This window comes from Peromyscus leucopus, chromosome 9 (assembly GCF_004664715.2).
Source record: "Peromyscus leucopus breed LL Stock chromosome 9, UCI_PerLeu_2.1, whole genome shotgun sequence".
Classification (NCBI taxonomy): domain Eukaryota; kingdom Metazoa; phylum Chordata; class Mammalia; order Rodentia; family Cricetidae; genus Peromyscus; species Peromyscus leucopus.
Genome location: NC_051070.1, coordinates 71,507,366 through 71,520,666, shown reverse-complemented (window position 1 = coordinate 71,520,666; position 13,301 = coordinate 71,507,366). Strand labels below are relative to the sequence as shown.

Genomic DNA, 13,301 nt, shown 5'->3' with positions numbered 1-13,301 from the left:
CCTCTTTGGCCAGTGACTCAAGATGTGACCCTTTCCCGGCACTGTAGGTTTTCCTTGGTGATGTACAATGTCTAGTTTGGCATTGTCGGTCCTGTCACTTAGTGTCTAATTAGATTCCTTTTATATGTCTGTATATTTAGGACACCTCTACGGTAGGAGTTTTCATATGGGTTTTCAATGGCCTTGGGGTTAGTTGTCCCTCTCCACATTCCCTTCTTTACCTTTGCCTTCCTTCCCCTCCCTATTTAATTCTCCTGCACTATATTCTATTTCTTCTTCATTCTCCTCCCTCCTAGTCCCCTATCTGGTACCTAACTTTTGTGATTATTTGGATTGTAGCATGCCTATCAAAAGCTTAAAAGCTAATATCCCCATATAAGAGAAAACATGCAATATTGTCTTTGGGGTTTAGATTACCTCACTCATGCTGATTTTTTTCTAGCTCAATCCAATTACCTTCAAATTTCATCACTTCAGTTTCTTAACATTCTGCTGTGTAAATGTACTACACTGTCAATCATCTGTTCATCAGCTGATAGACATCTAGGATGTTTCCAATTCCTGTCTACTGTGAATAGGCAGCAAAGAACATGGACGAGCAAGTGCCCCTGTAGTAAGGTGGTAAGGTCCTTTGGGTATATGCCCAAAAGTGCTATAGGTGGATCATAAGGCAGATCCATTCCCAGATTCCTAAGGAATCATTACACTGATTTCCATTGTGCCTGTACAAGATTCACTACCATCAATAATGAATAAGTGTTTTCCTCTTCCCACATTCTCACCAACAAGTTCTGTCATCAATTGTATTGATCTTGGCCATCTGACATGGGTAAGATGATATCTGTTTTTATATGTACAAGGACCTAGATACTGACATATGCCTTACTATTAAGATCAGGGAGGAGGTACAGGGTAACATCCATCGTCAGTTCAGTTCTTGTCCACCAGGGGGTGAAGTTTCCTAACACAGGCTCATTTCCTGCACGATTTTTATCTAAGCAGACTCATCCTTTCTCTGAGTTAACATTTCTTCATGCTAAGCTTCCAGATCATTTTCTAGATGACATTAAAGATGAACTCTTCTCCAGGCTTCATGACTGTGATACTCCTCGTACTCGGTAAGTAAAGTGATGTAAACAGCAAAGTCTTTAGCTGTAAGTTATCTAAGAGCATTATCCTCAGGGTGACACAAAACTCACTCTCTCTTTCCTCTCCTTGCACTCTAGGAAGGACCCATGGAGACTCTGTGACTCAAACAGGAGGCCAAGTGACCATCTCAGAAGGCAGGTTCCTGACAATAAATTGCACGTATTCAATCACAAATATAGTATTCCCTGCTCTTTTCTGGTATGTTCAATATCCTGGAGAAAGTCTACAGCTCCTCCTGAAAGCCATTACGGCTGGTGAGAAGGGAAGCAGCAGAGGTTTTGAAGCTACATATGATAAAGGATCCACCTCCTTCCACTTGCAGAAAGCCGCGGTCCAAGAGTCAGACTCGGCTGTGTACTACTGTGTTCTGGGTGACACAGTGGTGGAAACTGCAGGGGGAGCTGAACACAAACTGAAAGGCAACAGGTGGTCTAACTGCTGAGCACCTGCCTCTGAATCCCTCTGGCTTCAGCACACCCTGTGGTGTGTGGACTCACAATCTCTGTTGGTGAAAAAATGTAAATGTTCTCATGCCAGACCATGCAACTTCACAAACTATTAAAAGAATGAGCAGTCTCTGGGGCCGAATCTTAAGTTATTTTCCTGCAGTGCTGAGAATCAACCCAGAGCCTTGAACTTGCCAGGCAAGTGGTCTGCCACTGAGCCACATTTAAAACCTTATCTATCATTAGATAATCAAATGTGCTGGAGAAAGAGACATCTGCATAATGTGACCTAACAGGGTTTGGCAGGAAAGGTGACAGAAGGCTGCAATCCTTCCCTTACAAAGCCCTGTGGAATTCTTAAGGAGAAGGAGGAAGAGCAGAAACTCAGGTGCAAACAGCAACATGAAGAGCTGAGGGGAGGGACACTCATTGTGCAGGAGACAGGTCACTTTCCTGGTAAATCAGACAGAATTTCTTCTATTTTGTGGGAACCCCATCATTTTTCCTCTTCTTCTTCCTCCTCCTCCTTCTCCTTTTGCTCTTCCTCATTCTCCTTCTCTCTTTCACTCTCTTTCTTTGAGATGGGGTCTCTTTATGTAGCCTTGACTGTACTGGACCTCTTTGTAGACCAGGCTGGACTCAGACTCACAGAGATAACCTTGCCTCTGCCTCCCAAGTGTTGACAATAAATGCAAGAGTCATTATGCCCGACTATCATTTTTCTCTTCTACCCTTCAAATGATCATATGGGATCCACCTGTTTCACAGTGAGATTTAGATTAGTGCTAGATCTGGGTACTGTGGGCTGGCCACACTGTCATAAAACCAGTGATCATACTGCCTTTACCTCTCATAATTCTCTATTAGGAACATGTTTTGTCCTGTATGAGTGGACTCTCTGGTTTCCTTTTGATTTCTCAAGCAAGCTATGTTTCCATGCCTTTGCTTTCTCCATCTCTATGCATCAGGTCTCAGATGTACAGTAAACCTTCACTTATCCAAAAAACTTTCACATTTTCATTGCCTTCAATTTCACTGAGAAATGAGAAGCACTAAGAAAGGAATTTTCAAAACCTTCACTACTTACCACTTTTCAGTACCTGTGCGGTATCCTTGACTTTTCCTCCCTCGGTGTTTAATTCAGGAGCACACAGCACTGCTGATCCTTAGCATCTATGACAGCATTTGACAACAGAAGGTCTTGAAAAGGATTGTTGAACTAATAATGGCTGATTAAAAGTCCTACCATTACCACGAGAGCAGAATTTAACATACACTCAAAAAATATTGTATGCAGATGTGAAATTGTCAAAGAATTAAGAAAGGTATTTCATTTTTAAACAGAATTTTAATGTATCTGTTTCTTGACAAAATTCATTTTTTTAAACTGGTGACACAGTAGCAAATAGAACAGGGGAAAAGTCACATTCTAAAGGAAATTTCCATTTTAGGTTCAGACTAAGCTCAGGCTAGTCATTACCACTAGCCTCTGCCATGAATCATTTCAATTCAAACCTTGAAAACTCATTAGGCATCTGCTTTCAGTGAGGAAAGTAAACATTACCTGTCCTGTGTAATGTCCTTTGTAAAGCCAGAATTGAACTGAGGCCCTGAAATAGAATCTGATTGACACTCTACTGTGTGTTTCTATGGATACATAAAAATTTACACCCTGAATCACTTTGCCAGCAGTGAAAAACAACTGCAAAAATTTACCCAAAGGTTTTGAGCAAGTTCAGCTCTCACCCCAAGATGGCAGTGTTTCCATTGGTCCTGTCTCCAGGAGTTGAGGAGTGTATCAGGTCTCTGATTGGCTGGCTGTACTTCCTGAGCCTTCCTCTATGTTACTGTTTCTATGAAATAGGCAGCAGCTTTAGGGGCAGACTTCTGCAGAACAACAATGGAGAAGCACCTGAGTGCCTGCTGGGTGGTTTTATGGCTGTATTTCCAGTGTGAGTTAGAGGAAGTTTTAGCCAGGGGCCATAGGAAGTCAAAGAATATATATATATATTTAGAATTTGGGGAAAAGATGTAATATCTTGGGATAAGTGGAGAGAGGAAAATAAACCTATTCCTAGATCACCTGAGATTCATGTGGAGAGTAACGAAGGATATGAACTACAATTACTACGTGTGGATGATTGATTTCTGGAATTTTACACTCTTTTCTGAATAGGGGTTGCTGGGAAGACCCAAGTGGAGCAGAGTCCCAAGCTCCTGGCTGTCCTGGAGGGAGAGAACTGTGTCCTCCAATGCAATTACACTGTGAGACCCGCTGGCAACTTAAGGTGGTACCGACAAGACACAGGCAGAGGTCTTGTGTCCCTGGCAGTCATGACTTACATAGAGAACAAAAAGTCAAATGGAAGATATTCAGCATCTCTGGATGCAGATGCTAAGCACAGCACCCTGCACATCACAGCCTCCCAGCTCGAGGACACTGCCTCCTACATCTGCGTGGTGGATGCACCATGCTCCACAGATACTTGCAGCCAGAACCAAAACCTCTCCAGGAGGCTTCAAGGAGGCAGAGTTGACAGAACAGTCTTTTTAACACTGTACTAGGGAACTAAATTTCCCTTTTTGGCTTATTAGTCTCATTAGAAAGACAATTTTAAAACAGTCTGAAAAGAAAGCTTGAGGACAATTTTAATAGATTTTGAGAGAAAAACAACAGTATAGGAAAGCAGAATATCCTGGCAGCCGCCATGAGGTGAGGAGATGGAGAAAATGTTAGCCTTTTTTAGTTCACCACAGAGGACAGAGATACAGTGAGAAAGCTTAGAATATCAAGGAAATAAGCTCAGGAGTGCTGAGCCATGGGTCTGTATGTAGAGGGCAGTCAGTACCACACTTTTGTGTCCCAGAAAAAAAGGATCGCACCAGAAATACATGCTTAAAAACGGAAATAGCTTATTAAGAAGGAAAAACACTCCTAAGAATGGATGTGTGCTAATGAGCTGAGGAGAGAGTCCCCAAAACATCTGACCACACTGTGTACAGCTCTTCATAAGACCCATAGAATTCCCATCTCTATTATGCATTTTGCCTGAGTGTTTTTGCACAATCCAAGTTCCCTAGATGAGGTCCAGATGAGGAAAGGCATCCAATCTTCCTTCTTTCATATGTTAACCTTTTACAAAGAGTAATCATTATTTCTAATTTAAACATTTTTGAGAATTTCATACAGGTGTATCATACTTACATAATTTCTACTTCAGGCTCCCTCTTCATCTCCTCCCACATTTTCCTTACTCCATCTCAAACTCATGTCCTCTTCTTTAATTGCTGTTTCATACACACACACACACACACACACACACACACACACACACACACACACACACAAATACATCTTGCTGAGTCCAATTAGTGTTGCTCCTATGTGTATGTGTTTAGGGTGACCTCTTGTCATTGGATAACCTATCAGAAGTCTTACCCCTGAGAAAGCTGATTCTCCCCTTCTCAGCAGTCATTAATTGTCTGCATCTCTTCATCCAGGAGTGGGACCTTATGAGATTTCCCATATCTATGCTGACATGTCTGTTGGCACTGTCATTTTTCAAGTCTTGTTTAGTTGATCACATTTTTTGATATTTCTTGGGTGCAGTTTCTGCAGCTGTGTGGTCGCTACACGAGTGTGTGGGTTCACGTGTATCCGTGGAATGAAGACATAGAGGCATCTTAAGAATAAATCTAGCCTATCATGGCTGCAGGGGGGTCCAGCCTCCAAGGACTGAAGCACTCTTCCCTTCACCTAGGGCATATTTATTTACTCTTTTTTACAGTTTAGATAGTTAATTTCCGTACCTTCAAAGCATCCCAAAGGAGCTCCCAGAGACCAAAGGCCAGGTGCAAATTACTTGATTTATCAGGTACCATGGTTTTCTGGGTTTCTTGGACCAAGTTTTGCATAGGCCTTTGACCCTTGAGGGACTCTCTTATCCTTGACTCTCAAATAATATTCACATAGGGCAATAAGAGAAACAAAAGGTGTGGCTAAACAAAGGAAGGATTAGGGCTAGGTGCTGTGCAGGAATGCCACTACAAGTTTCCCTGACATATACAGAAGACAGACTCTCACAGCAGATGTTCTGGTCCCTCTAGCACTTACAATCTTTCATCCTCTCCTTTCTCAATGTTCCTGGAGTCTTGAGTGTAGGGGTTGGATTGTAGACATACCAGTTGAGGTTGGACGCCATATGTTCATTGTGCCCTGCATTTTGACCAGGTTTGGGCATCTGTAATGGTCTCTTTTGTTTTCTACAAAATGAAGCTCTTTTGTTGAGGTGTGAGAACTTATCTGTGTGTATAATGATTGATATTTAGAATTTTGTTAGAAATTATACTGGTTTAGGGAAGTGACATTAGTATGCTCTTCTAGGGATCATGGCCTCATCAGCCCTGGGTAAGTGAGCTAGTTTTACAATACTAAGTGTGGATTTCTTTCTATTGAATGAGATTTAAGTCCAGCTAGACAGCTCTTGGTAGCTATCAAGATATACACTGTATAAAGCTAGTCATTTTTTTTTTTGTGGTTCATACACAGTATACATAAGTAGGACTCTTGATTACTTTTCTGTTTCAGAGGCATGAATAGCACCTTTGGATATTGTGAGAGCTAATTCTTAGAGAAGAGATTTCAAGGATGGGCCCAGTTGATTCTCCCAAATCTTGAATCTCAAGTGTGTGCTGTATTAAACAATAGGCTCTTACCTTCAGGTTCTGGGAGGCAATCAGTGACAATGGCAACAGAGCATGTTAATTTGGGAGTCTCTTTGACTTCTCTGACTAACATCTCAAAGGAAAGTTTCCCATGCTTAGCACTGGGGTTTTGTCAGATAGTTTGTGACTCTTGGGGAGAGCATTATCCCTCCAAGTGGAGTAAATTCATTCAAACTCTCTATCACCTTCCATCTACTGTCTATTTATCTGTCTATCTATCTATCTATCTATCTATCTATCTATCTATCTATCTATATCTATCTATCATCTATCATCAATCTATATATCTACCATCTGTCAACTATCTACACACACACACACACACACACACACACACACACACACACACAGCATGTGTTTTTAAATAAAAATGGGATTATATGCTTTCCGATGTTTTTTTTTTTCAGACATCCTTAGTACCTTCTGCAGTTTCTTGCTTTCCCTCTTCCCAGTAAAATGCTATTTTGCTTTTCAAATTTTCCCCTTTGAAGCACCTGTATCCTACTCTCCACCTTTCTAGGACTCCTTCTTCCATTTCTCCCAATGGCACATTTTTAGTTTCCTATTTTCTGCAGTTACTACAGGTTGTGTCTTCACATCTGAAGATTCAGGACAAGGAACTGCAAATAACACAGAACATGTGGTGTTTTTCTCTCTGGGTTAGGGTTACATTACTCAATGTAATAGTTTTGATTTCTGTCCATTTACCTGAAAATTTTATGATTTCATTTTCTTTACATTGAATAGAACTCTGATTTTGGTGATTCTCCTGCTTCAATAGAAGTAGTGAGTGAGTTTTCTGTCTCAGAGGGAGATATTATCTGTGCTGGCTGGTTTTGTGTCAACATGACTTAAGCTAGAGTTATCTGAAAGGAGGGAACCACAGAGGAGAAAATGCCCCAATAAGTTCTGTCTACAAGGTGTTCTCTTAATTAGTGATTCACTGGGTGGGGCAGCCCAGTTGTGGGTGCTGCCATGCCTGGGCTTGTGGTTCTGGGTTCTAGAAGAAAACAGGCTGAGAAAATCACGATGAACAAGCCAGTAAGCAGCACCCCTTTCATTGTCTCTGCATCAGCTCCTGCCTCTAGGTTCCTACTCTGTTTGAATTCTTATCCTGACTTCCTTCAACAATGGACAACAGTGTTAAGTGTAAGCCAAATAAACCCTTTCCTTTCCAAATTGCTTTTGGTCATGGTGTTTCATCTCAGAAATAGTAACCCTAACTAAGATACTACCTTATCCTTTTAGTTTGCATCCTCATGGCATAACTCAGAGAAATGGTACAGATAGGGTAGTCATGTTATTGATAAACCCAATAAAACATGTAGTGCACAAGAGATTCACAGAGCTATTTTTATTTTTATGAGCTATAATAGTTGATTAAGAACAAAAGAGCATTAATTGCACACCCTTCCACACCCAGAAGGGACAAGGAACCTCCCTTGCCAATTGATAAAGTTGTTTCTTTTTCTCTACTAGCATAAAATCATAAAATTCTTCCTCCCTTTCTTCCTTCCTTCCTTCTTTCCTTCCTTCCTCTCTTTCTTTCTTCTCTTCCTTCCTTCCTTCCTTCTCTTCCTTCTTTCTTCCTTTTCTTTTCTTCGTAATCTCTTAGTGTACCTGAACCTTGTTCTGTAAGTGTGGTGGATTGAATGAGAGTGGCTTCCATAGGCTTATCTGTTTGGTTACCAGTTGGTAGAGTTATCTGGGAAGGATTGGGAGGTTTGTGCTTACTGAAGGAGGTCACTGGAGGCAAGTTTTGAAGCTGTAAAAGACTCATGCCATTCCCAGTTAGGTTTCTCTTTCTGCTTCATACTTGTTTATCAAAATGTAAGCTCCCAGTTTCTGCTCCATTGCCATGTCTGCCTGCCTGCTGCCATGCCTCTTGTCATGATGTTCTAGACTCACCCTCTGAAGTGGAAGCTTCCAACAAACTCTTTCTTCTCTAAGTTGCTTTCCTCACGATGCCTCTTCACAATAACAGAAAAGTAACTACAATGATAAGGAAAAAGAGAACAAAGGTAAGGAATTTTATGAGATTTGCAGAGATTCATTGTGTTTGCAATTAGACCCTCTTGGACCACTCTGCAGTACCTAATGGGATAGTGAACTAAAAGCAGTTATTTTCCTGATCTAAAATCATATCTCCCAGTAAGAGAATCCTGATATATTAACTACAATTCAGGTTATTATTATTGTTGGTGATGGTAGTGGAGGATTTTGGAAACAGGTCTTAGCATATAGACAAAACTCAGTATGTTCAGGCTGCCTTAAAATTTGAGATCCTCTTGTTCTGGAATTTAGGCCTGTGTCACCATGCTAGACATAGAGGCCAATTTAACAACTTTCTGATGAAGCTGATAGCACAAGGATGTACAGTGCTGCTGAGGTTGTGCTTTGAAAAAGGAAAGAACAAGCATGTTTTGTGCTTTTAGAAAGTTGTAGAGCTCTCTTCCCATTTCTTCTGACTGTAAAGTTTGCAAGCCTAGAGTACAGGTAAGACCAAGCTTAATGAGAATTCAGAGTCTGTAATGGATGGTGTGTGTGTGTGTGTGTGTGTGTGTGTGTGTGTGTGTGTGTGTGTGTGTGTGTTGGGGGTCCATAGGAGCCCTTTGGCCAATGAATCAACAAGATGTTTTCCATTTCTGGAACCGAAGGTTTCACTTGATGGCATAAGACATTAGTTGGGACTTTCTCTCCCTATTGTATGATGACTCCATTTTGATTCTTTTCATATATGTATATTTTTAGGAAGCTTCCACAGTAGCAGGGTTCCATGTGGTTTTTCAAATGGCTTCAGTGTTATTCCCCCCCTTTATTCTTTCCTTTATCCTTCTCTCCCACCCCACTCTATTATATTTTCCCTTTATCTCTTCATAACTCTGTATTCTATTCCCCATTTCCATCCAGATTCTCTCTTCTCTCTGAGTCCCTTACTAAGTATGTAACCTAGGTGATCATTCATTTTATAGCACACATATGGAAAGCTTAAAAGCTAACGTCCATTCACAAGTGAAAACCTGCAGTGTTTGTCTTTTTGGGTCTCAGTTTTCTCAGTCAAGATGATTTTTTTTAGTTCCATATGCTTGCCAGCACATTTATTTTTTCTTAGAGCTGAATAGTATTTCACTGTGTAAATGTCCCACATTCTCACTATTCATTCATCAAATGATGGATATGTAGGTTGTTTCCAATTTTGGCTATTCATAGCAGAGAAGTAATGAACATGGATGAGCATGTATCTCTTTAGTAAGATATGGAATATTTTGTGGTATCATTCCAAGAGTGGTGTATTGAATCTATAATTAGCTTTTTGAGGAACCTCCACACTGGTTTCCATATGGTTATACTAGTCTGCACTTCCCCCAGCAGCACTGTAGCCTATTTCCAAGGTTATTGATTTCTTTTCACAAACTAATAGTAAGGCCGTATTGCTTACTGCTTATTCCTATTGCCTTACTACTCATGCCACTAAACACAGAGAAGGTGAGTTTAGTGTTCAACTAGAAATTTCATCTCTACTGACTAGTATTCACAATGCTCGAAGGTAAGCTGCATGGTACTAGAAGAGAAAGGTAATCGTCATTACCACCAGCTACAAATTCTATAACAATAACCCCTGCAAGATACATTGGCGCAATAGCGGCTCAGATGCTATGGGAGAAAGCAAACACTTTTAAAAAGTGGATTTAAGCTCCAACCTATGTCTGTTACTGCTTAAGTGTGCAAGAATCTGAGACTGGATAGGTCACTGGCCTAGGGGAAAACCTAGTACTACTAATCTGTCCAAGGGGACATGGCAATAAAACGACTACTAATGGTGTATTTCTATACCCATAGATGAGTGCATTACAGTGCTCAACCATATCAGAGAAGCTTCTTCTTTCAGTAGATGAGCAGTAACACAGACATTCACAACTGGACAATGAGCAGAGAGTGAGAGACTTTGGAGTACTCAGTCCTAAATGGGATGTCTTCATCATTCACCTCTCCTATAGACTCAAGAGTCTATGTGGAAGGGGAGGTGGAAAGATTGTAACAGTCAGAAGTGGTGGTTGACTCCAAGCAAATAGTGTCTTTCTGACAAAACAGGACTAATGCTTGTGTGCACTCACAGAGACTGTGGCAGCAGGCAGAAGACCTGCATAGGTTCAAACCAGACAGGGTCCCAATGCTGAGAGGATAAGAGCAGGAAGTAGAGATGTGGTTGTACCCATAACCAAGACACTATTTGAAATTTTACCTGCTGGGGAAAAGAAAACCTGTTTTTTTTTTTTTTCTGCAGTTTAGTTCTCATTGAGTACACAAACCACATGCTGTTGTCTCATATCCAAGAGTAGCTGACCAACAAAAAATGAACTCCATGCTTGTTTGTTTTTTGTTTCATTTGGTTGTGTTTGTTTGCTTTGCTTTGTGTTGTTATATGGTATTTATTTATTTGGTTTGAAAGAGAAAGAGGGGAAGTATAAAGTTGGGTGGGTAGGGAGAAGGAAAGAATCTGAGATGGGGGAGGGTAAAACATGATCAAAATACATTGTCTGAAAAAACTAGAACTACTCCTCCAACAACAACAAAAATAAATAAACACAAGAAGACTTCAGAGGAAGAAAGGAGGGCTAGAAATGCTAAGAAACTTTTGACGTAGGAATGGTAGACTGGGGAATTTCCTGGGCTTCTTTTTGTTGCACAACACCATCATATCATGCAAAGAGTAATAACTGGAACTGTGAGTGGGCACAGGTTAAAATAATGTCCCAGGAATAGCCCACTGCCTGCAACCAGAGGCCCATGGTAAGGAGAGCCTATTATTATTATGCCAGATGACTAGTCTAGAGTAGCCAAAAAACACCTCACATTTGTACTGCACAGAACTTACGAGAGAGGTAGCTGAAAGCTGGTAGAAATCCACCATGCTGCATGCTCTTGCTTTTGCTCCATGTTTTTTATTAATTGAAAATAGATGTTTTTCTCATGTAACATACACTGATAATAGTTTTGCTGTCCTCTGTTCCTAATTCCTCCCACCTTCTCTCTCATCTGGATCCATTCCCTTTCTGTCTCTCATTAGAAACAACATGACTTCTAAAGGATAGTGATAAAATAAAACATGATAAAATAAAACAAATACTCCCATGTTAGAGTTGGATAAGACAAACCAACCAAAGTAAAGAGCCCAAGAGAAGGCACAAGAAACAGACACCCACTTGTTCATACACTCAGAAATTCCATGGAAACTAAACTGGAGGCCATAATATATACCCAAAGGACCTGGTGGAGATCCTTGCAGGCCCTGTGCATGCTGCCTCAGTCTCTCTGAATTCATATGTGCTTTGATCATGTTGAGTTAGAGGGCCTAGTTTTCTTGGTGTCCTCCATCCATTCTGACTCTCACACTCTTTCTGCCTCCTCTTCAGCAGGGTTCCTTAATCCTTGAGTGAAGGAATATGAAGTAGACATTTTATTTGTGGTTGAGTGTTTCAAAGTCGTAGGTCTCTGCATTTGTTTCTATCTGCTGCAAGAGGATACTTCTTTGACGATGCCTGAGCAAGACACTGATCTATGAGTACAGAAGACTGTCATTAAGAATGATTTTATTTCTAGAGTTTTTAAAACAGTAGTATTTCCTTTTACCCTAGGTCCCTGGGTATCTAGTCTCAGGTTCTTGGTCACTGAAGCAGTGTCGAATGTGGTTTCCATCTCCTGGAGTAGACCTTAAGTTAAACCTGATATTGGTTGGTTACTCTCACAAATTTTACTACCTTTGCCTTAGTACATCTAAGCAGGGCACCATTGAGGATCAAAGGTTTTTTTAATGGGTTTGGTGTTTATATTTTTCTTTTGATACTTTGCAGAGTACCTTTCAGTAACAAAGATGCCTATATCCCTATAACCTAGGTTATATCCCTATAACCTGGGAACGAAGACTCTACGTAGGAATCAGCTCATCTTCTCCATGATTAATGAGTGGTGTGTTGTCTTCAGCTTGGGGGCCTTGTCATCAGTTTGTGGAGAGCAATATATAGTCCTGACAATAGCCTGGGTTGGTTTGGGGTTTCCATGGATAGTAGATAGGATGTAAATAGGATTAAAATATATTATGTGAAATTCTGGAAGAATTAATAAAAAGTATTTTTAAAATTTAAAAATTGAAATCATAAGGATAATATTATAGGCTGAAATGAAAAAGGAATATGCAATAGTTTGGAGCCAAACATAATTAATGAACAATGATAAACAGTGCAACGTAGATAAATAAAAAGTTAATATCTTTTGTAGCATGCTCCCTTTTACATAGCTTAAAAGATAAACGCAGAAGATAGTACTATAGATGTGTTCCTAGCAACATAACAAGTAAATATATGTGTAGTTTTACATGTATAAAAGGTTCCTGACATCATTTTAATACAATTTGCATAGTTGAAATTCATGTAATCTTAGGATCATAGCAGCTTTTCCTGTGGAATAAATAGTTATTTACTTCATTGAAAATGAAGTTGTGACATTGAATGTCATGCTAGGTTTTTTGGTTCATGGTCAAAGGTAATACCACCCTCTATGTACTTGTAGGACTTCATACTCTCTTATCATCAATTTTAACTTTTGCAGGACAACTCTGATTTCAGCTGGATCAACTCTGTTAAAAAGTTTGTAGCATGACATGGTTCTTGCATCTTCTACTGCATTTGATGTCTTATTTATTTCATAGTGTCTCTTGTTAAAAACCTTACAAATTGGTGTTCTTATCATAAACACTGTGCCTCAAGCCCATGTCTTGTCTTTAAGGCTTCATATTGAATTTTCAGACATTATCTAAGGCATGATGGATGCTTTCTTGTGCTGTGGCCATGCCTATTATGGCTCTCACATTTCTTGAGAAATGCCTTTGTTTTGTTTTTCAAGAGCAAGATATTCTTGAAAAAGATGTTAGCATGAGCATCTTGGCTTCTGCTCTACCCATCAAATAGTTCTGGCTTGCTTGGA

The 13,301-nt window shown here is 40.1% G+C and overlaps 2 gene segments (V, D, J or C); both read left to right on the top strand.

The window, feature by feature from the left end:
• The first annotated feature begins 1,072 nt into the window (after positions 1-1,072).
• LOC114682303 lies at positions 1,073-1,591 on the top strand. The segment is given in 2 exon segments: positions 1,073-1,118; positions 1,227-1,591. Coding segments are annotated over 2 exon segments (411 nt in total).
• Positions 1,592-3,495: 1,904 nt separating this feature from the next.
• On the top strand, positions 3,496-4,160 carry LOC114682304. The segment is given in 2 exon segments: positions 3,496-3,547; positions 3,772-4,160. Coding segments are annotated over 2 exon segments (441 nt in total).
• The last annotated feature ends 9,141 nt before the right edge of the window (positions 4,161-13,301 follow it).